The sequence below is a fragment of the Perissodus microlepis genome, chromosome 16 (genome assembly GCF_051167445.1).
Source record: "Perissodus microlepis isolate ML-2025 ecotype Zambia chromosome 16, ASM5116744v1, whole genome shotgun sequence".
Lineage (NCBI taxonomy): Eukaryota > Metazoa > Chordata > Actinopteri > Cichliformes > Cichlidae > Perissodus > Perissodus microlepis.
The window spans coordinates 11,976,509-11,998,949 of NC_140476.1; the positions used below are offsets into that span (position 1 = coordinate 11,976,509).

The 22,441-nt window shown below is 40.3% G+C and overlaps 1 protein-coding gene and 1 long non-coding RNA gene across 4 annotated transcripts; one reads left to right on the forward strand and one right to left on the reverse strand.

The window, feature by feature from the left end:
• The first annotated feature begins 1,836 nt into the window (after window positions 1-1,836).
• Window positions 1,837-20,865, forward strand: kansl1l (KAT8 regulatory NSL complex subunit 1-like). Of its 3 annotated transcripts, none has more exons than XM_084907903.1 (16): window positions 1,837-2,079; window positions 2,607-3,749; window positions 6,790-6,949; window positions 7,084-7,236; window positions 9,458-9,561; window positions 10,138-10,309; window positions 11,176-11,347; window positions 13,183-13,302; window positions 14,741-14,887; window positions 15,531-15,631; window positions 15,927-16,039; window positions 16,304-16,352; window positions 16,475-16,587; window positions 16,997-17,117; window positions 17,996-18,238; window positions 18,535-20,865. In XM_084907903.1, exons 2-15 carry the CDS (start codon window positions 2,677-2,679, stop codon window positions 18,203-18,205), a joined length of 2,808 nt encoding a protein of 935 aa, XP_084764029.1. In that variant the 5' UTR covers window positions 1,837-2,079; window positions 2,607-2,676; the 3' UTR covers window positions 18,206-18,238; window positions 18,535-20,865. The 3 variants fall into 3 exon arrangements, with proteins under 3 accessions (XP_084764029.1, XP_084764030.1, XP_084764031.1); XM_084907904.1 differs by having other exon boundaries at window positions 6,793-6,949; XM_084907905.1 differs by having other exon boundaries at window positions 6,796-6,949.
• Window positions 17,034-20,969, reverse strand: LOC146370477 (uncharacterized). The gene is made up of 3 exons (XR_014797133.1): window positions 20,855-20,969; window positions 20,005-20,096; window positions 17,034-17,145 (listed from the first exon to the last, which is right to left on the reverse strand). It is a non-coding gene; the product is annotated as an uncharacterized LOC146370477 (long non-coding RNA).
• Between the last annotated feature and the right edge of the window lie 1,472 nt (window positions 20,970-22,441).

Below are 22,441 nucleotides of genomic sequence, written 5' to 3' on the forward strand. Positions count from 1 at the left end.
TGCAATTTTACCAAAACATCTGAATTTAACCTCAAAATCAAAATTTTAGCTATATGAGCAGTTGAAAAACATGTAAATTCTGAGAATGTAATTTAGAACATCTTCTAAGAATGTATGAATCTGGTGCTTCTTATGAAGAAGGTCAAAAACAGACTGATCTGCTGCCTCCACTGTTTTCATTAAGATAATTTTTCTAATAATGATTAATGGACCTTTTTGCTGTTTTCAGCATTGCAAGAAATGTAACTGGTTTGTTTGCTTTGTACAGATTATAGAAAAAAGATCAAAAAGCTTCTCAGGCTTCAAGTAACAACTTGAGTTTCATAATAGCCTTGATTTTGGTGTTTGCTTGAAGATTTTCTGTTGCGTTTGGCAGTATCAGTTACAACCTCACAATATGTCATGACATTTTTACCACCATCTCTGCGCAAGTTGCAAAGTACTATGTATACCATTGCAGTTTCCATACTTCAGTTGTTATTCCAGTGGTACTGCCATGCAAACACATAGGGAAAATAGCAGCAAATGGAAATTTCCCTCTCCTTTCAAAGGTCCAGCAGTTAGGTGAGAGTCACTGGCTTTGCTAAAGGAGTCCTTTATGTGTTCTGTGCTGTGTGGTCTGCGCATGTTTTTCTTAGCACATACTCATTTCTGGATGTCGTTGACTTACATATAGCTGGGAGCACATTAAACCTAGTAGCTTGTCAGGCTTAAATTGTGAACTTTGTAAACAAACTGCTGTCAATCTTTACTATTTTATATATATATATATATATATATATATATATTATTGTTAAATTGTTGAATTTTCGAAATGTCTAAAAAAAACTGTGTATGAGGGTGTAGTTTTTAATCTCACATGTAAACAGAACTGTGTTTTACGATGTTATGGTGAAATATTTGCTGAGAGGATATCTTTTCATATTTAAACTTACCTCTCTTCAGCATTTATAAGCAGCAAACTAAATGCGTTTAACAGTCTAGCAGGTACACAGGTATCTAGCATTTGTTGATGTATTTCTTTATGATAATTTTCTAGTGGGAACCTATAAAGTGAGGCTGGTTTATGAAATGAACAACAATATAATAAGACTTGCTGTTAATAATATATATTTGTATTAGAGAAGTTAGCTGTAAAACATCAAGTACAAAAATTGCCTTTGCTGTGATTGATTTTTACCCTTTGATGCAAGCAGAGGTTAAATAATCTCAGAAGTCACCTTCAGGTCCTGTCGGAAATTTGGGAAAGGTATAATGGTAGGCATAATAATCATCAAATAATAACATTGATTAATAAATTATGACTACTACACCTATAACTAAATCACGTTCTAATCTTCAAATCATACAAATATATATGTATATAGGCATGGTATGTACAGGAATGTTGCATCTTATAATGAGAAGAGAACTTGATTAGCCTACAATACATCAGGAATAATGGATGTCATAAAATTGAAATCCTTTATCTTATATTTATATTATAAATAAGATGTTTTTACAGTAGTGTAAAGTCTGAATTATTATTCAACGCTACAATAAGTATTATAAGCGATACGTGTTTTTTTTTTTTTTCAATTGATGATCAAATGTAACTTTTCTTAAAGTGTTTGCCACATTTTTCTTAATACATTTGATCATCAATGAAAAACTGCATTTTGTATTTATTCAGGTTTTTATTGTCCAATATGAAAATTTGTTTGATGATGTGGAAGGAGGAAAACACTTTCTCATGGCACTGTATGTGCAAGTTTTCACTTTGAGTTGTGAGAGATCTGAGCTTCTTAGATGGCATTGAAGGCATCAGGTCCAGCCCCTTCTCTCAGGATAGTTCAGATGTGTTTCGTCCTCTCGGCAGTTGGTGAAGGAGGAGGAGAAGGAGCTGAACGGTTAATGTACAAGAGAACCACCGCGCCGAAAGTCTGGGAAAAGACAAGTGCCACCGTTTGATAAGCTGTTGGAAAGCCATAGAAGCTCGCCTGATTATATTTTTCTGCTTTCTAAATGCTCAGAAAGATCAGATGTCATTTTCCGAAGCACATAAGCGATGTTAAAGTCAACGGTTTACCTTGTGTTCAGGTGAGTGTAGATCCACCTCAAAGAGACTTCATGGAGTGTTAACGTTACCGTTATAGCTCAGCTAGCCTTGGTGGTTACAGTCCGCCGTTATATTTGTATGTTTACCGTTACCTTTGACCTGTGATGGACGAGTACAAGGACCGGGGGCTCACTTCGTAACTTCGTACTGGGTTGGTATTTTTTCTGTATTTTCTTCCAATCACGTCCGCGGCAGGACTTTTCGTTTGGTCGTCATAAGTGGAAAACGCGGAAAGAGGCTGTAAAGGAATCATGCGACCAAAATTATGAGTCGATCATCCCAAATGTGTCTGGCACTGCTATTACTACCATATTCAATATATATATATATATACCCCTTAATTATAAAAATGTGTCAACGTAAACTAGTTGACTTTGAAGTGCATTTTATTTGGTGTCTGCGCTTTCAGTTTATCCCTTATTATCTAAAAAAGTGACTTTTTTTAGCGATACTGTGGCTTTTGTGATCTCAGTGTTGTCAGTTGCCAACGTGTTTTTGCTGCTGTCAGGTCATTTCAGGCACAGCCTGTGAAGTCTGCACCCTTGGCTTTCTAGCGCATCAGTGGTTCAGAGAAGGGTATGGCCCCAGCTCTGACAAAAATCCTTAAAAATGGCCACGGGATCCACTTGTCCTCACCCCCTGCCACTGTCAGAACTGACTCAGATGGGAGAGCCATGTGCAGTATAGAGCTACAGCCTCACATGAGACCCATAGATGATGATGACAATGACCTCCAGCAGAAGATGTGGAACCTTTCTTCATTTCACTTCCTGGACTCCTGCCTACCTTTCAGCCTCTTGGACGCTCCTTCCAACCCTCCGCTTTCGCCATGCCCGCAGACATCCGACAGCCAATGTGAGACGATGTCCCTGCCCAGTCCAAACTCCCTTGTCAAGCTCCTGTCCTTCAATAAAGGCTCCAGAGATTCCCATCACGTGGCCTCAGTCTTCCCAGATGTACCGGACATGTTTTTAGTTCCTGGGCCTGAACACAATAGACAACACATTTGTCTGCCACATGGATGGAGTGCTGCTCCTGAATGCCAGCCATATGGTGGTGATGTGTACCACTCCTCTCTTAACCTTACCAGTGTTTGTCCTCCATATCCCCAAGGGGAGTTAACATCCCCGGGCCACACACATTTGTTTGCACCTCCACCTTCGCTGAGACAGGAGAAAGCAGCAGGGATGGTCTGCCCTCCCCCAGTTTCAGCGCAGCCTTGCATTGACAGGGTAAGCCCTGACCAGCTGACGTCCAGAGCTGTGCTAGAGGAAGCTGTGAAGGCGCAGTTCTCGCGGCAGACAGACCTGCGCAGCCGGGCTTTGAAACTGCGAAAGAGACTGCAGATCCTGCTAGGAGAGCAGACTGTGCGGCACTGCAACCAGCAGCTGGAGGGGCTGGCAAAACACAGTCAACATGGAGATTTGTCTTTTGACTGCCTCAACTCTGCACAAGAAGGCAGTAAACTAAGTTTTCCTTGGCTAGAGTTGCCAATAGCCTCGTCATCCTTCTCAGAGGTCGGAGAGTTCAGCCACTCCAGTCAGGTGGTACTGAGAGGTCTGCAGGAGGCCTTGGACTCTGAGGCTACAGCCAGCAGCAGCTCAGATGAGGAGCCAGTGGAGGAAAAGATTCGTAGCAGGATTTCATCCATGTGAGTATCCAGGTCTGTTTTTGTTTATTCAACCAGTGCCACAGTGAGCGTGTGGCTATTACAGCTGCTGATTACAGCTAAATAAACCAGCAAGAGTGCTCAGACTTTAAAAGTCCACAGAACGGCACAGCTTAACCATTTATTCAGCTAAAGCCATATCAACAGTATATGAAAACAGGTTCCAAAACTCAGCTGTAGTGTCACTGGCAAACTGTTCTGGGATCTGGTTACCAGAAAGCAGCTGTTCTTCACAGTAAAAATCACTGCTCTTTTCTTAATTACTGTTGAAAGTTCACAGAGGTTGGCTCTGGCACTGGGCGTCTGGTCAGTTAAAAACCCGACGAGAGCAGCTTTTTAACTTCGACTGATGTAAAAGTGGAGAGAATGGATTGTCAAGTTTGCTTGACAATATGGGAAGGGCATATTAAGTCAGTATTAAGTCATGCACGGTTACAAATGCCAAGAATGACATAAGAAATCCACTCCTTGTTTTAGAATAACAGTGCGAGTTTTGGAAAAAGTCATCTAAAGTGTTACGAGGTCCACCGTGCTGTTTACTTGGCCTTCAGTGAGGTTTACAGTGTGGTTGTCATAAGTGCAAGTTTTGTCCTCCCAGATGTGGGGGAGTGTTATGACATTTTTTTACCATGCACACACACACACAAGCGCGCGCGTTCCTCTTTCCATGCTGCAGTCATAACAGATTCAACAGAGCAGCCAGCTCTTTTTACCCACAGGGTAGGAAATAAACACAGTCTTTCCAACAAGGCAGCAACTTGCCAGCCATTCTGTGTGCACATTCCTCAGCTCCTCCTCTTTCTAGTGAAAAAATACTTTAAAGCGTGTGTCTAGATTCAAGGTTGAGATGTTTGTGGTGGCCTTGTTTTTTTTTTTTTTAATGGCTTATATTGACTGAATGTGTAAAATATCAAATGCAATCTTTTTAAAGCTTTAACATCTAGAAAAACTACACTTAAAAATGAAATTGCTGCTTAGTCTAGTTCCTGATTGCCCTTTTGTTTTGTTTACCTGAATTCAGGTTTTGGGCTTGGTTTGCAAGTTTGTTTGCTTTTTTATTTTAGTAGCTATAACTGTTCAAAAAAAAAAACTAAGCGAATCAGGGAGATCTGTCTTGCCTACTAGGATGTTTAAAAAAAAAAAAAAATAAATAAAAAAAGCATTACGGTCACTTGGGATGATGATTCAGATGATAAATATGCATTTTAGATGACAGGCAGTCTTTGCAGCCGGAGCTCTTGCACAGATGGGGTTAAGGGTTTATTTCAGGTCTAGAGAATAAGCGCGTGATCCTAGCCTGTGCAGTAGTTATTGAAATCTCAATATAGTTCACAAACCTTTCATCAATAAGATTCAACCTTGTTGACCCCTTAAGTTGTTTCCCGTGAGCCTGGATTCAGTCCAGAACACTAACTAAAATAATGGTTGCTGGGTCTGACAACAGTACTGAGAGAGTATTGTTTGTGTGTCTGCGCGTGTGCTTTTATTTGGCCAGCTTGTGTCATCTCAGGAGTGTCAGCTTGTCCTTTGTAGAGACTGCTCTCCTCCTGCATGGAACAATGCTCCGTTCTTCATCTGTAAACCTTGCCTGGGGATTTTTTCAAACATTTTTTATGGTTGATTCCTTCTCAAAGAGGATAGGACGCTGCAGGGGAGGGGATGGGTCACTGCTCTCTTTTAGAAATGTTAAATAGTAAAGACTTTTATCATTCGACGTATGAACTTGTGAAGCGCAGATATAGTTTGACTTAAAAGAAAAAAATCACTTCCAGATGTTGCTCTGTTTTCATTTTCAAACATGCTGCACAGCAGTATTTTTCAGAGTCTAAGTGGTCAAGTTTAAATGCCAGGCACACCCTAAAATCTTGATCCTTCTGCAAGAGCCAAGAGCCTCAAATTGGGGGGAGGGGGTCTTCTTTCTGGCGCTCCCCTCTAAAGCAGCCAGGATTCAAATATGCAATATAGAAGTATGGATGTAATGGATGCAGTCTGTGAACAAGCACAGTAACAGGTATGAAGCAGCCGTTCCCATTCTGTCCTTTCCTCTTCTCCTAATGCTCCGCAAATATTCCTGGAATTTTCTCATTATACAGTTGGAGTGAGCTGCAGGGCTGCCAGGTCTGGCCATTGTCTGTGAAGGAAAAAGAGCGCCTACTGCTCAACAAAGAGACACTAGCTTAGGATTGAGTGAAACTTATTGGAGAAATAAGCCATTTTGGACATTTAATGGACTGTTTGGCTGTTTTTTTTTTTTTTCTTTCTTTGTTTTTGTATTGACCATAAAGTGAGGGTAACTGTGTTCATTGAAGCAAACAGCATTTAGGGTATTTGATTAATCAGGGTAACAGTGAAATAGCTAACTCATAATATCAAAGGGTATTTGCCAGGTGCACTGTGTGTAGCTGCTTGCTGACTAGCCTAACCTTTTCCTCTCCTGTTTGAAGTGGGGGAGTCTCTGTCTATCCTAGCCAAGGTCCAAGAGCAATGCCATAGCAACTATTGCCCTGCTGAAGTCAGCCAACCACACACACACACACACACACACACACACACACACACACACACACACACACACACACACACACACACACACAAGATAAATGCTAACTGAACAGCCTAGTGCCATGGAAACATGCTATAGACACACACCACACAAGTCAACTGTGCTTTATTCTGTGGCCTAGATAGGCTTTTGTGCTTGAGCAAAATTCTCCCCCCCCATGCTGTTTGGATGCTAAACAGTTTACATGCCTGTATAAAATAGGTCAGGTAGACAGAGCTGCAGTACAAAATTGCAGATTGATTAATCATCTTGTTCTCAGACCGACATACCTGGTTTTCATGATTGTATTCAGCGCGATGAAATAAAAATCCAAGGCTTACAGCTTTACACTCGTCTTTCTTCTTGTGGGGTTGAATGGGGGGTATAAAGCCTTTGACAGGGATGAATATAATATTAAAGTGCTTTTGTACGGGTGTAACTGTCCCCCCCTGTCATCCATCACCCTGTCCCTCCTGCCAGCAGCAGCAGCAGCAGCAGCAGCAGCAGCTGTGAGAAGCAGTGGCTGGAAGAGAGAGCAGAGCTGAGCAGCCGATGGACTTGGTTGGAACTGCGCTTGGCTGAACTAGAAGGGAGGATACTACAACTGGAGGGGGTCCACAAGCATATACGCTCTATGAAGGTATGACAAAAGGTGTCTGTACCATCAGGCAATCCAAACTTTCATGGATTGCCTGAGCTACAAAAAGTAGTATGTTTTAATCAGTGTTTGGATCCTCTCTTCTCTCTCTTTCTGTGGATCTCTGTGTGTCTCAGGGTCGGGTGGTGCTTGCAGACTCCCAGCCGCTGACTGACAGGCAGATTCAGCAGACCCTGCTGAAGGAAATGGCAGGTTTATCCTGCACAGCTTCTGATCCGGACAACGAACCCTGCAGCCCTACACGCCTTCTGCACAATATAGAGAGACAGGTAGGAGGGAGGGATTATTACTTGCACCTCTGATACCAGGCATGAGTTTAAAATAAAGAGGATTAGTAATCTAGAATTATAGATGCTGTTTTAGGAGATTACCCTTTTCTGTCTTGTGATCTTCCATATCCCAATGTCAGGTTGAGAGGATTAAACTAATTAATTATGGGACGCTTACTTTCTGACCTTTGTGGTAATATGCTAAATTAGAGGCTGCAGGTCAAATGAATGAATTTGTGCTTTATGAAGTCGACCGTTAAGTAATAAGTCTGTAACTATGAAATTGCTTATTTATTTTTTGCAGCTGTTGAAGCTCAGATAGTAGCTGACATCTGGCTATGTATTTAAGGTGGTGCACACTCTTGATTAGGGATGGGTATCGTTTAGGTTTTATCCGATACCAGTACCATACCGGTACTTTTGAAATGGTGCCGGTGCTTAAACGGTGCTCGAACCGGTGCTTAAAGAATGGAGAACACACACTTTGTCCAAAAACCTCTCATGTTTAGCTGTTTTTTTTGTAAAAAGATAACAATGTTAGCCTTTTCTGCAGCTATAGAGCATATATGGTATCACTCTTGGCTGGAAGCAGTGCTTAAACAATGGAAAAAAACACCAATTTTGTCCAAAAACCTCTCATGTTTAGCTGTTTTCCACTTTTTCTTTGGTCATTTTAGCCTTTTTGGCCAGGGTGAAGGGAGTATCTGCCATCAAACAAGAAGACAGCCGCATGTAACTACGACGGTGTTTGCTAGTTCACCTTACGTGCATTAATGTAATAACGTGGTTAGCCTACTTAACGTAAATTACACACGAACAACATTAAGCTACTCACGCAGAGAAGAACGGCTGCTGCTGCCATCATCATCCGTCATCATTTCTGCTACACTGGCAGGGCTAGGGGCCAGGACTCTCGTCTTCGGGTTCTTGGGGGATGTTGCTAACTCCGGGTCCGATAACAGGCACCACTCCCACAGTAGATGTGCTCGGTGTGAGGTCTCGCAGCAAGCTATCAAATACGGTGCATTTCTCGGCTTTTAAAAAAAACGCTATGCGTCGCCAGGTGTTTCATCAGATTCGAGGTGTTACCTCCTTTGTACAGTATCGCCTTAAAGCACTTGTTGCAGGCTGCTGAGTTTGCATCTTTTGCTGTGAAGTACAGCCAGACTTTTTATTCTGTAGCTCTGCTCTAAAAGAACGTACGTACCTGGGCCCGCCTACTATCCTCGGAAAGGTAAAATGATTGGCTAGAATCCAAAGTGTATGACGTCTCAGGAAAAAAAGCACCGAAATGTGCGCTGCTTTTCGGTCTGGTTACTACCGTTTATGTCAGAACCGGTGCCATAATGGCACCAGATACCGGTACCCATCCCTACTCTTGATAGCTTTAAAGCTGTACTTATGTGCACACGAGAATCAAATTTAGTAAAAAAAACACAAAAGTACTGATTCACAACCCACACCGAGACATGTTGTGATTTAAGTTTATGACCTAGAGCTGGGTAATCTGTTGAAAAGATCATCAATTGGTCCTTTTTAGATTCATGATCCTTGATTTTAATCACATTGATTTGAGCCATGTGACCATATGATTAGTTAGGACACAAAACCTGTCACTTCAACTCCAGGCTAAAACTCGCATATCGTTGCTTTCTGTTTTGGTTCTGATTTTATTTTGACACTTTTTACCTTCTACCTAAGACGCATAGTATGTTCAGTGAGCACCGACCTTACTCGTTTGCTTATCCTTGCAATCCATATGATTCGTATGGAAAGAAAACCACATGCCAACCTTAGGCGATCCATTATATAAAGTCATTAACACGCCCCCAGCATGCTCACCCACCCAAGAAAAACAACTTCTATTTGTATTTCCATTTACACTTGCTTTAGAAGTGGTATGTACCTAAATACCAAAATATGTGTTTTGCCTCAACATGTTTTCTGAGCTCATTCAACGTGGGACTTTCTATTCGCTCTCGGTTCCTACTCTTTTTATTCGCCTCGGTAGAAAGTTCTCATATGTGTACTGTGCTCCTTTTTAAGATTACAAGGCTTGCTTATATTTATCAGCCTGATACCAATTAATAAGAATCAGCCAAGGCTAAAGACATCTAACTCGATGTGTTCTTTCTGTGAAGCAAATGCTTCAGGGGAAGTCTGAACGGCTGGATTGTATCTCACTCTTATGTGCATTATTTGGCTGATGTCTTCATTGCAGAGTGCTCAGCTTAGCCAGATCGTCAACAGTCTGATGCCCCCTCTGAGCTTTTCACCGCTCTCAAAACAGTCCCAGACCTGTAAAGACAGGAGAACCCTCCCAAGGTAGAGGGCACGCACGCACACACACACACACACACACACACACACACACACACACACACACACACACACACACACAAGTAGTCAGATTGTGTTAATACCTATATTATCCTGTGTGCTTTTTACAAGTTGCAGTTAAATGACACATTTACAAAAAACGTCTTTAAAAACTGTTAATTTATGTGAAAATCTGACATATTTCAGACTCTAATGGTGATAGAAGTTTGTCTGTTATCTCTTTAAAGTCTAGGCGATAGGGTGAAAGCACGTCCCAGCTTGTCGTAAAACCCACTGAACCCACTTCGGTCTCTTCATGGAGTCTGACTTCAGTAATCCCTTCATGTCTCCCCTTCCTGTTGCCTTTTTAACTCTCTGCCTGCCTGTGAAGATGAAAGCCCCATAATAAATGAAAGGCATTCTGTTTCTTTTATTCATGTACAGTAACAAGTGGGTATAAGTAGGGATTGATGAACAAGATCTAAGGAATCAACACCTTGAAAGAAGTTGCTTTTCGAGCATTGTGATCTTGCTACGAAGCACAAACCTAACATGTGACCTTATCTGGTTGTGTTTCTGCAGCGGCCAGAGAGGAGATGTTTTCTTGCCTGTGAGCTCCAAGAGAAAGAGACTAGGGACTAGGCGGCTCTTTAAAGCTGATGCGTCATGCGTGTGTGCCCGAACCCGACCCCTGGTCACCTACCACAAGCCCAGGCTGTTCACTTTCAACTCGTACGGCTCTGGCAGTCCACTGGTAAGCCATATGTCGACCCCCTTCTTCTTCTAGTCTGTTTAACCATTTACATGCTGTATATAATTGTCAAATTGTGCCTCTTATTACCCTGCAAGCATATCAAATACATTGATTTATGTACTTCTTAAAACAGTTCAGAGATTCTTATGAAATGTAGCTTTAAAGCAGTGCCTTTGAGACCTATTTTAGCTTCAGTAGTGGAGTGCCATCACTAAAATAGGTCTCCAAATTAAATAGGAATTATTGTTCAAAGCCGAACACCTGCTTTTAATTAAGAAATAATATCTCTAATTCAGATAAACAAATGCAGGGTGCTATTTTAAAAGCTCAAGCCTTTATTTAGCCTGCGGGGCCAGTACATTATGCTGTCCTCTTACTGCAGATAAAAGATTGCAGTGGCGGTGTGTGTCGAGTGCTTCTTAGCTTCACACTGTTGCGGTAATGAGGATGTGTACAGCATTGGAATCTATAAATCAGCTTAACTATTTAATTTCTCATTCACATGTTCTTGACCTTGAAGGACTTTTAAGCATCGGCATGTCTCACTCAGTGCCGGGATATTTATAGAGTTTCTGCATCTTTCTGATTCTGAACACTACAATTGTAGCTGCTATAATAAGCAGCGCTGAGCCATCATCATTGTGACATTGTTCAATAACAAAAAGAGCGTTTAACAGATTAATGACTTTAATCAGTGCACTCCATCAGAGATCAGCTTCCTTACATCCATATCACTTATATCCTAAGAGAAAGGAAAGGTAAACTGTAAAGAAATTCTTTCCTGTTGCTAATCTTGGTCTGCCTATCTTGAGCATTTTTTTTAAGTAATCTTTTTAATCTCTTGTTCTCTTTTCCTTTTGCTCCAGCACTCAAGAAAGTCCACGGCTACCTTCTCCTCCTCGCTGTCCTCACCTTCCTGTTCATGCTACTCCTCTTGTGATCCCATAGTCTCGTGCTCTGATCCCGACTGCAGCTCCAGCGGGGTCTCCTCCGACACCTTCAGCTTTCGGCGTCACCCTGTGTCGTCTCTGTCGTTTGGTAAGAGAAACGTAGCTACATTACATTGGTCAGCATGAGCAAACTTTGTGAGCTAATCAAGATTTTTAGATCATTTGATTACAATGTTGTTTTTGAACTGCAGTCAGCAAGAGTAAATATTAGGCTTCCTGTCTGACATGGTAGACCGACTCTGAAGGGTCACACACCCTGGCCATGTATTTGTCATCTCAGGCCTGTAGAGCAAAAAAAAAAAAAAACAAGATTTGCTAAAGTAGGGGGCAGTTGAGATATGTTTGTAGGGTTATAATAAACTATAAGGTATAAAAGGTAGATGGTTTTTAGTTATACGTCTTGTCATATCAGCTTACTATAGTGTGATCAGTCAGAATTTTAAAAAGACCCCACTGCACACAGCAGATGAGACAGCCAAAACTTAACGAACTGGTCCACAGAGCCAAGAACACAGGTTAGGTTACATGCAATATTTTAAAACAGGCATCGCAATAATTAAACCTTAAAATGAAAGCACACGTCCTGTCATGATGGACCGTAACCACATTTTTAATCGCACTTTGGAGAACGATCACTCAGATGAAGTCAACATAGGGACAAGTCCAAATGTTTTCAGGGGGATAAAGCTCCTTAATCTCCTGGTCTTCTGTTGTGCTCTTTTGCAATGATAATATTTTTAACTACTGTTGACTACTAATGTAATTTGATCGTGATTCTTAGTGTTATTTAAACGTTTTTTTTTAATTCAATTCAGTTTTATGTATACAGCGCCAAATCACAACAACAGTTACCTTAAGGCGCTTTATATTGTAAGGTAGACCCTAGTAGGGCTGTGCGATATGACCAAAATCTCATATCCCGATATAAGAATTCTATCGTCCTGATAACGATATAAATCACAAAAATGTAACATTTTCTGTAAATTCTGTGAATCTCGGGCAGCTCGTCTTGCGTGAAGTGTTTCCAGCTGCGCATCATGTAGCTGGAGTCGAGTGTTTTAACCGATGCATGAAACGATACATTTTTAGACATAAGTTGTAACCGCCGCCGTTTTCTTTGTGAGTATTTATTACACGGCGTGCTGCGGGGAAAAGCCTGTTCTAACGTTTGAGTCTAAGGTTTATTTTTTAGCACCTGGCGGCTCTTTTTTACTTCTCATCCGTAAACAATCTGCTCTTTCACGTGATTCAGTTTATTTTGAAAAGTCTCAACAGGATCTTGAGCTTTATTGTGAAAGGTTTATGTGGAACATAAACAAGCGGACACGCGTGACGCGATGCTGTTACCGTCGTTGTTGCTAACCACAACACATAAAAACAGGTGCTTGTCCATCCGTAGTGTGGTTATATTAAATATAAGAGAAAGAGAGAACTTTAAGAAATTAATATAGCCACTACAGTGACCATCAAAACGATGAAAAAATATTGCCGTAAACAGTTTATTTTGCGACACCACGAAACAAACAATAGCGTAAAATGAAACGATAGACGTTTTTATATCGTCATCCGATATATATCGTTATATCGAACAGCCCTAGACCCTAGAATAATATATTCAGAGAAAAACTCAACAACCCCCTATGAGCAAACACTTTGGTGACAGTGGGAAGGAAAATCTCCCTATTAACAGGAAGAAACTTCTGTCAGAACCATTCTTAAATACATGGCAGCAGGGATGGTGTGTAAAGAATTTTTTAAAACTTTTTAAAATGTATTTTTCTTTTTGTTTTAGTATGCATAGATTCTGTACAACTAGGGCGACGCGTGTTGAGATGCTGCTGTTTAAACTGTGTGCTGAATTGAATTTGCAAAAGGTGTTGTATTCTTGTGTCCCCACACTTAAAAATGGTCATATTCTTCCAGGCACACCTACGAGCCACCACGTAAAGAGGGTGCCAGGCAGAGAAGTATGGTCCCAAAGACCTTTAGTTGTCAACAGTCCAGCAAACTACAAGCAACACAGCTCCACGCTGCTGCACAACAGTAAGATCACTCTGTATACTCGTACTGATTACAAATTATGCCTCATTGTGGTGCTCTCTTTCATTCTGCTGGTCTCCTTTGTTTTTCTTCTCTTCATGTTCACCATACTGATATTTAGGCCCAAAACATGCTTGCAGCTTACTTTAGTGTGATCAGTCATTCAGCGATTAAGAAGAACGAAGGATAGAGGTGCACTTTAAAAAGCCGTGCATGTGCTCTTAATACCGATATCAAAGCGACTGGATCAGATTGTTTTTGCTAAAGTAATATAATCTATAACAGGCAAGCAAAAGTTACTTTAATTGTAATTGTAGCTAAATCAGTGGTAGCATTCATGTCTTTATATTCTAAGCAGCCACTCGGATTCATTAATGCAACAGTTCAGGTAATAAATGCAGTCTTTCAGTTTTTCTAAAGAATAATTTGTGCATAATTAAAAATGAAATGACAGTTCATCATATCCAGACAGCTCACCCATTTGCTTGTATTCAGTGAAGGCAAACAATAACCGGCTACTTCAAAGTCATCCGCTCACTCTGCTTGTTTTCTCCCCGTCGACTATCATAATTCATTCCTAGCGTGTCAGATATCCCACTGGGGCTGTAAGAGGCATCCAACTGAGCAGTAGATGGAAATAAAATCATTTGGCATTTCACCTATGTCTGTAAGCACCTTGGTATGTTAGTCTGAAGCTAATGAATGATCATTTCCTGTAACATTTACGCTGCATACCTTTGGCAGCCTGGAAGGTTAACGATTTAAGAGGATCTTGCATACGTGGTTTTCCATATTGTAGATGGATGATTCAAAGTTTAGATTTTCCACTATTTCTCTGGTAAAGGTTGAGGAAATGTGGAGTGATATAGATGAGAGGGGGAGAGCGTAAAGGAGAAGACACAAAGGAAGCAGACTGACCACGGATGAAGGCATCAGACCGGGCAATGCTCGTCGATTTTGTGTCAGCTTGAATGATCTTATTGTCGTTTGTCAATACCTGAAGAAGGCAGTCTGTCAGGTAAATGCCAGCTCAGATAATAGCCACATGGAAGCAGATTTCTTATCAAAGCTGATCTCAGCTGGAATGGGATGAGATTACATAAACCGTCAAATCAAGGAAGATGCAGAAATGTGGACGGATGACGTGGAGACTGATCATAAATGACTTTCAACTGTGGTATATTTTACAGTGTAACAAGTGTGTTTAAAGACAAATTAATTGCTATAGCCATATTAAAAAAAACGATCCACTTACTCCTGTGTCCTGTTCCTTTAAAGTAATTAGAAGCAGCAGTTTGGTGAGTAAAACTCATATAAATAATGATTGGGGATTAATGTTTTCACTGATTGGTAGTAGATTGGAATAAAAATGAAAAACTCGAAATCATTCTGACAGTCTATTAATTCAGTTTCTTGTGTTTGTCTCTGTGTTTCGCTGTAGGTCACGAATACAAGCAGAACGCCAGGCATCGTAAAAGCAGAGTTATGGGTTTGTCACCCATCAGGTTGTTAGTCTCTGCTCGGAGTCGACACAGCAAAGCCAGTCAGAGGAGAAGGAAGAGAAGACGCATCCGCAGGCTGCTGGAAGGTGTGTATATGCAGTGAAAGCTCATACTTGGGTTTCATTACTTCTTCCACAGCTTATGTTTTTGGTCGTGTGTGCGTGTCGTCATTCTGTCTGCAAACACAATAGCTCAAAACGTTTTGATTGAATTCTGGTTAAGCGCTGTAGGGGTGTAGAGCGCTGTCATGTTAACAGTACATCAAAATTTGTCTTTCATCCAAAAAAGCCTTAGAACTCAAAAACGAAACATAGATGAATCTGTATCATCAACATAGTCAACATATAGGGATTCTAAGTATCATTTTATTATTATTTTGTTATTTACAGTAGCTGTATGTCATTTACACATAGAATGTCCTCATAAATAAAACCAAATTGTATTTAAAATCCTGTGAAATATATTAAAATGGGTTTCAGTGGGGCAAATAACAAAAGCCTGCACTTTCCACTTGTTTTTACTCGTATGCTAACACCTTAAAATACTTTCAAAAGAACAAAGAAAATTAAATGAATATATAGAAAATCCAAAACTATTCCCTAAATGTAAATACGACCCAGAGTGAGCTGCCTTAGTGGAAATTTGTGCTCTTGATGTTTCTTGTTAGAGCTGTTTTAACAATGTAACTGCTGGTTTTAGTGTACAGCATGTCTGTGTTTGTATACCCAGATGAGGAGGATGCCCTGTACCAGCTCTGTGATCCAGCAGAAAGTTCAGATGATGTGCTAGAGGAGAGCTACTCACGTGCATCACACAAGCAGGCTTCTCAGGTAACACAATATGTTATTATTAAAAACTAAAGAGCCAAGAAAATGATAGAGGTGAAATGTAAGAAGTAGCAGATTTAATTCAGATTAGGATGAAGCGCGGTTAGGATAGGATGGATATGACAGGATAGGGTAGATCCACCTACATCACTTAATATGCGCATATATGTAGAATGTAAAGAAAGATGACCACAAAAGTTTTGTCAGGACATCTGAAGATTTAGAATGACTTTGAATATGTAAACTCTTCTGAACGATTGGTAAGCTCTTGATTCAACCTGGGAACGTTTCCTTCTAGGGCTTTGTTCGCAAACGCCAGGGAGAGAACGTGTACAACATCAACAACATTGTCATTCCCATGCCACTGGCTAAAGTAGAAAAGCTGCAATACAAAGAAATTCTAATACCCAGGTATGAAATGGAAACGCCCCTGAAAGTGTTACAATGTATTACAATGAACCATAACTCCTTTAGGAAGACTAATGACCAGTCTTATTGACTGGTTTTACAGTAGTTGTGATTCTGCATAATTGTATTTTGCAACTTATTTATTATAAACAATCACTTTTACCAGAGTGATGTCTGATTTGTAAAGCTATTGTTTAAAAATGACATAAAAGTAAATGGAAGTTGTCCATTATCATTATTATAATGATTAGTTTATCTTTATTGCAGTTGGCGAGTAGTTGACATCCAGCCTCTGATGGAGATGGAGCCAGAGAAGGTGGAGGGGCATGAAACAGAGCATTTCTTTTCTTTGAACATGAGCAGTTTATTTTCATTTGTGAACAATCCAGCATCTTAATGTCTGTCTGTCTATCTGTCTGCGTGTTGTGTTGTGTTCAGGCTGAGGATCTCAGTGATGCAGTCTTTGCTCAGCAGCACCTGGCTTTGGAGCAAAAAGAGAAGTTACGCTGGTCGTCCTGGGATAAGAGGAAACACTGTAGGCGCCCTACAAGGTGTGGACACCCACACAAACTCATAAATGTAGCAATAATGAGGGTGTCTCATCAGTAATGCAAAATCTAAGGTGAACCACAATGTTAGAAAATGTTAGAATGTTTTTAAAGGGCCTACAGAAATAAAACAATTTTGTAAAAATACACAATAAACCTCAATAACTGAGGAAGTTAATCCAGCTAGATAATGAGCAGACAGAAGAATGTGTTATAACCTCAGATCTTCCAATAGATGTTACCTGAATGTGGATTAATGCCACCACTAATCATTGTATTACATTTGGAAAGCTTTAAATAGTGAACTCTCAAAGACGTGCAGCTGGTTTCAGACTTGTTTTGTTTGTGTGCATGTAAAAACCTGGAAATTTGAGAGAGTGTTTCATGGGGTGTGTTTGTTTTCTCATTCCAGATCTGGCAGCAGGCTTTTAGGCAGTGGGGGTGGGATGTACACATCAGGAGAGGAGAGTTCTGTGGAGTGGAGTTGCGCTCAGCTGGATCTTGATGATTCGCTGAGGTCAGAGGAGTGGCTGGTAAGATCAAAAGCACCACAGCTGAAACCTGAAGACAAACCCCAAGACAAACTGAGAATATCACAGGATGGTTGATCAAGGTGACACGGGAGGCAGCTCATGTGGAGTCATGCATATTTACGCTGTTCTGTCCCCAATATGCTGTTTACCGTATTTACGCTTGACTGTTGTTTCCAACACAAGGCGTTGTAAATCATTTAAAGGAAAATCAGCAGACTGCAGCACTTTCACCCATACATTGCTGTAAGGATATTTTCTGTAACATTCCTGTGAAAAAATGAAGCAGTTTCACGTGCCCTTCAGCAGAGACAAAGAATATAAAGCAGCAGCATTCATCTCATTCAGTCACCATTCATCTTGTGTGAGCTATGGAGCCTTGGTGGGTTCTTGAGAGCCTACACAGATACTTGTTTCCACTCTTGTTTCCTGTGATGATGCCCTGATTGCAGTCCTCTATTCCACTTTGCTTTGATTGGAGAGCGAATGAGTTGTCCCTAAACCAGACTTACCCAATCAACCTTCTCCACTTTACAAATAACCCCTACTTCACTGCGTTGCACATCTTATGCACTCCAGAGGCCATACAAACCATGATTAAAGCACAACCATTATTTATTTATTTTTAAACAGACCTCTGAGCCATGCACAGATGTATTATAGCCCTCAATGTGCATATTCACTGAAGGGACTGTTATGAAAAAAAGGACAAATAAAAAGCTTTCTGCAGTTTTATTTTACACTTAATGTCTGCCTTGCAGGAAATGTATGTAGCCAGTTGTGACTACTTACAAAAACGCTCTCCCCTGTCATATTCAATTTACAAATAAAGATAATATTCAATTTTTTTCTGAATGACATTGATTTGTCTTCCTTGTCAGCCTCAGACACCCTGGGAGCCTCGAGTCTTTCCTTTGGATGAGGATGAGGAAGGTGCTCTGCTCTCTGATGAACAAGAAAAAGTCCCGTATGGGTGCTTAGAGATTAGTTCAGCCTCTTCCACATCAAAGAACTCAAACTCCCAACCAGCTCCATCTCAGGCTTCTTATGCTACACTGCCCTCTGGGGGACAAAGCAAGAACAGCAGCTGATACTGCCGTGCCTTCTTTTTTTTGTCTTTGAATGTAAGTTCATTAAAAATTTTACATGTATGTCATATATGTGTGTGTATTTTCTCAATTTTAAGCAAGTTTAATTTGTTTATTCCACATCAGTCATACACTGAATTGTCTGTGCTTTGATTAATCTATCCAGTATGTCATTCATAACATAAAATTATTATTACTATTATTGTGATTGGACTTTAACAGACTTTAACATTCATAAAGAGTACAAAGAGTATTTTAGAAGGTTAAGCCTCTGAAAAACATCCTTCAGTATTTTATCACTTAATTTAATATTTGCATCATTTCTTTTCCAGATCTCCTCTCATCAGGGACAACGAGCAGAACATGTGCCCTAGGAACCTTACCGGGAATATTTAATACATTCCACGAGCATTGTGATCTGATGTAATTAAAAAAAACAACATTTTTTAGGCAAAAGTGATTATTTTGTTAGGGTTGTGACTTGTAGTCACAGTAGTTTTAACTTCTGCAACGGTTTCAGGTTTTAATGTAAAAGTGGTACTGTATGTAAAGTAATATATCTATCAGCAACTCCACTGTATTGTCACGTTTCTTTCATGTTTGTATCTGTTAACGCTATTTATTTCTACAGCTGTCTTAAAATGTAAATATAGGATGTGTTTAGTAACTTTTTATTTAATTTTTAACTTTTACTTGGTGTACTTGTGCTTTTTGTTTGAAGATGCTGTCCTTTTTGTATTTTTTTTCCACAAAAAAGAAAATGTATTTGGAAAATATAAAACTTTCCAATATAGATGCCATGCTCTACTTCCATAGTTATCTCACTGATCAGATCTGTAGCAAAGGGACATGGCTGCTATTTTTTCCTGGATTGAGAAGCTGCACTAGCGACGCCTACTGGGCTTTTGTTTTTTGGGGCCATGCTTTGATTCGGGGTCCACTCAAATCTTCATAAAAAGATATCTGTATATTCATATTCACATATCTGTAGACAGTTTGTAGTCCATTTGTGGTCTAAATTTGAGCAACTAATCACATTCAGGGAAGCTGTTTCCAGGTAAACAATGGAAAGGAAAAGAAGGATGCCACCTAACCAGGATCACCAATAAGACCCAATGAAAAGGTGAATATATGCATCATTTTGAAATGTCTCAGATTTTTACTTGTGGTACTGCAGTTGCTGAATTTTTTTTTAATTTTTTTAATTTTTTTGTTTTGTTTTGTTCTTTTAAAGCTCTGTTCTTTTTGCAGTGCCCTGTTATTTGCACACATAGGGGCAGAAGAGCAATACACCTAAAAATACTTTTTTTAATCCCCCTGAATATGTGGTCAAATTACAGGGATAATGTCTGCACATGACTGGACTGAGGTGCCCCCCAGTAATATCAGTGTTTTGAAAATCGGAAAAATTATTTCCTTTCAGGATTCTTGCAGCCCGTCACTACTGGAAAATCCAACAGGTGTGTGGAAGGATTTCAGGAGGAGTTTAACTAGGAGCAAAAATGTAAAACGACAGAAGGGAGATGAGGTAGAAAACAAGCTGCCTGTGTAATTGGGTCATGACATAGAAAATCTGAAATTAGAATATTGCACATCATTGCTTGTCAAGCTGTCAGTGCCCATTAGTCTGAAAACGAACAAGTCAAGTGAGGCGTCTCTTCAGTCGAGAGCTCCGAGGTTTTAATTTCAGTAATGTGAAGGATGTCTGCAATTCTCGCCAAGTCTACTTAAATAAGATGTAATTTATAAAAGCTGGATGGACAGAACATTGTGAGGTCATTTCAGTGATTTGGATGATTTACCTTTATGGAGGTCGTCAATTTTTAAGGCCACAGTCTTAAAGTGAAACAGCTGGTATTTTGATCCTGTATGCATAGCTTCTTCTTATAACGACCTGGGAAGGAGGCAATGGACAGATGGTGGTCAAGGTCATCCCTCTCACATACTGTATTCATGTCAGCTGCTTTATACTGGGGATTTGGTGCTAAGATTCTAGAAATCAAAACTTGGCTTTCATTAAATTAATTTACAGATTATAACTGGATGATTCCAAGTTCATAGAGGTGAATAGGGCTCATCTGTGCTTTCACATGGCTTCGGGTGTCAGCTGAGGTAAATCTTTTCATTCTTTAAGATCCCCCTCCTTGGTCCTTGGTCACACAGCACTACAACACTCTTTGTTGGAGTCAGCAGAAAAAAAACGTAAAACTATCAAGGTCGCTTGCACTCACTTCCAGTTGAGAAGTGGGAGACCTTGTCTCTCCTTGAAAACTGAAGAAGAGCTCGAAGTGTCACATCAGTGCAACAGTAGTAGGATTGTCTGATCTCGATAGCAGGCAAAAAGAACCTCTTGTATCCACATGGGGGCCATATTGCTTCTTAGAAGACTACACAAGTCAACGAACAATATAATGCATACACATAGACTGTTTCCATGAGCTCTACATCAAAGTAAAATTAACCCTAGCCCTATAAACGAATAAGCAGATTATTAACCCCATGAAAAGGGGGGAAGATGTGTGCACTGAACTATGAAAAGCAGATTGTAACTACAGCATTTGCACTCTGGGAGGCGCTCTTATATCAAAGAATATCTGAATACCGATTTACCATGTGTAAAAATAAATAAATAAATAAATAAAAAATACTTACTGTTGAACTGGGATGACCACAAATAACAGATGGGAAGTGATTCTTCATTAAGAACATTGTTTCTGGGAAGCCAAACTATTTTTCGTGCAGTATTTTTAACCCATGCCCCGAACTGCACGTGTGCCTTTATACTGATTTATTGCCATAGCAACCTAAAGAACGTAATACTTGACGAGACGACGTTTCGCCACAATTTCGCCAGCCTTATTTACTTTGTAATACCTGCTGGCGTTGTACCTTTACGTCAACACAGTAGGTTTTACACTTCCGTTTAACCTGAAACGCGTCGGTACAGTTTGTTGCTGCTCCACCTCTGTGGTAATTTCTAGCAAAGGGTACACCAGAACACCGTAATGGCTAGTTTAAACACCGACGCAGTCTATCTGCGTGACTAGTAGGATCATTACGGTAAATGTAGGTTGCGGAGCCTGTGTGTGTCCGACAGACCGGGAGTTCCTCTGGAAGACACTACGCCGAACAGGTAAAGAATTCAACACTTCTTTGCTTTTAACAGCATCGTTTTAATGCAGTATAATATATTGCGATTGGCAGCGACTTAAAAAGCATGCGACATTGAATGGCTAGAAAAAGAAGTCCTTAGACCCAGCAGTAAATTGACATTTCAGTGAGCTGAAGCTGAAATGATGAGGTGCCCCTCTGTGTCTGTGTGGATGGAAAAAGGACGCATTGTTCGTCCGAAGGAGAACTGAATCTGGGCTCCTGTGAGTCTGTGTGCTGTCTGAGCTGTGGTGTGAGCCGGTTTTAAGAAGATGAAAAATGCTGCGAAATTCATCCGATAATAAATCACATCTTAGGAATAGATCTAGAAATCAGAATCCCAAGATAGGTAGGATCCACACTGACTGACCTAATTGACTCGTCTGTTATTGATCCACTTTTAAATTTTTTGATGGGGTTCACGAATAATGTCTGCATTGTGCTACTTAAAGGCTTCACCTACTGCGGTGACTGCGGGAACTTGGCTTGCTGCGGTGGCAGTGCAAGGGTATTGGGCTTTAGTAAGCCTATAACACATTTCGGAAAGCTGTAGGTAACTGTGATAAATTCATCAGAGGGAATCCCTAGAGAAATATGACATTAATTTCCAATCACCCCAGAAAGGAAAAAGGGGGTGCAAAAGGAAAAAAACAGGTGCTGAGTCATATTGGCGGGTCCTTCCCCTGATTGATCTCACAAATTGAAGCCCTGTATGTGCATGTCTGTTGTTGTCACCGTCGCCACTGCATTTAATGTTAGATTACAGTTTTAGTTTCATTTCATTTAAAGGCATTTTGAAAGACTTGATGTCTTTATTAAACCCAGCACAACAAATAACACTTAAAAAAAAAAGAGCCAGGGCTGTTACACCTCAGAGGTCTTTTTCTTCATACTGAAATGGCTATTAAGTAAGCTCATACATGATGGGTTCCTTACACAGTACATAGGCTTCAGTCCAGTCTCATTTACATACAGGCACTGGCTATTGATTTTCCTCCATCAAGTCCATTTACAGTTTGTGCACACATACATATAAATGCCTGATGCATTCAGGATGAGGCTGCCATATATTGAGTCATGCACAGCCAG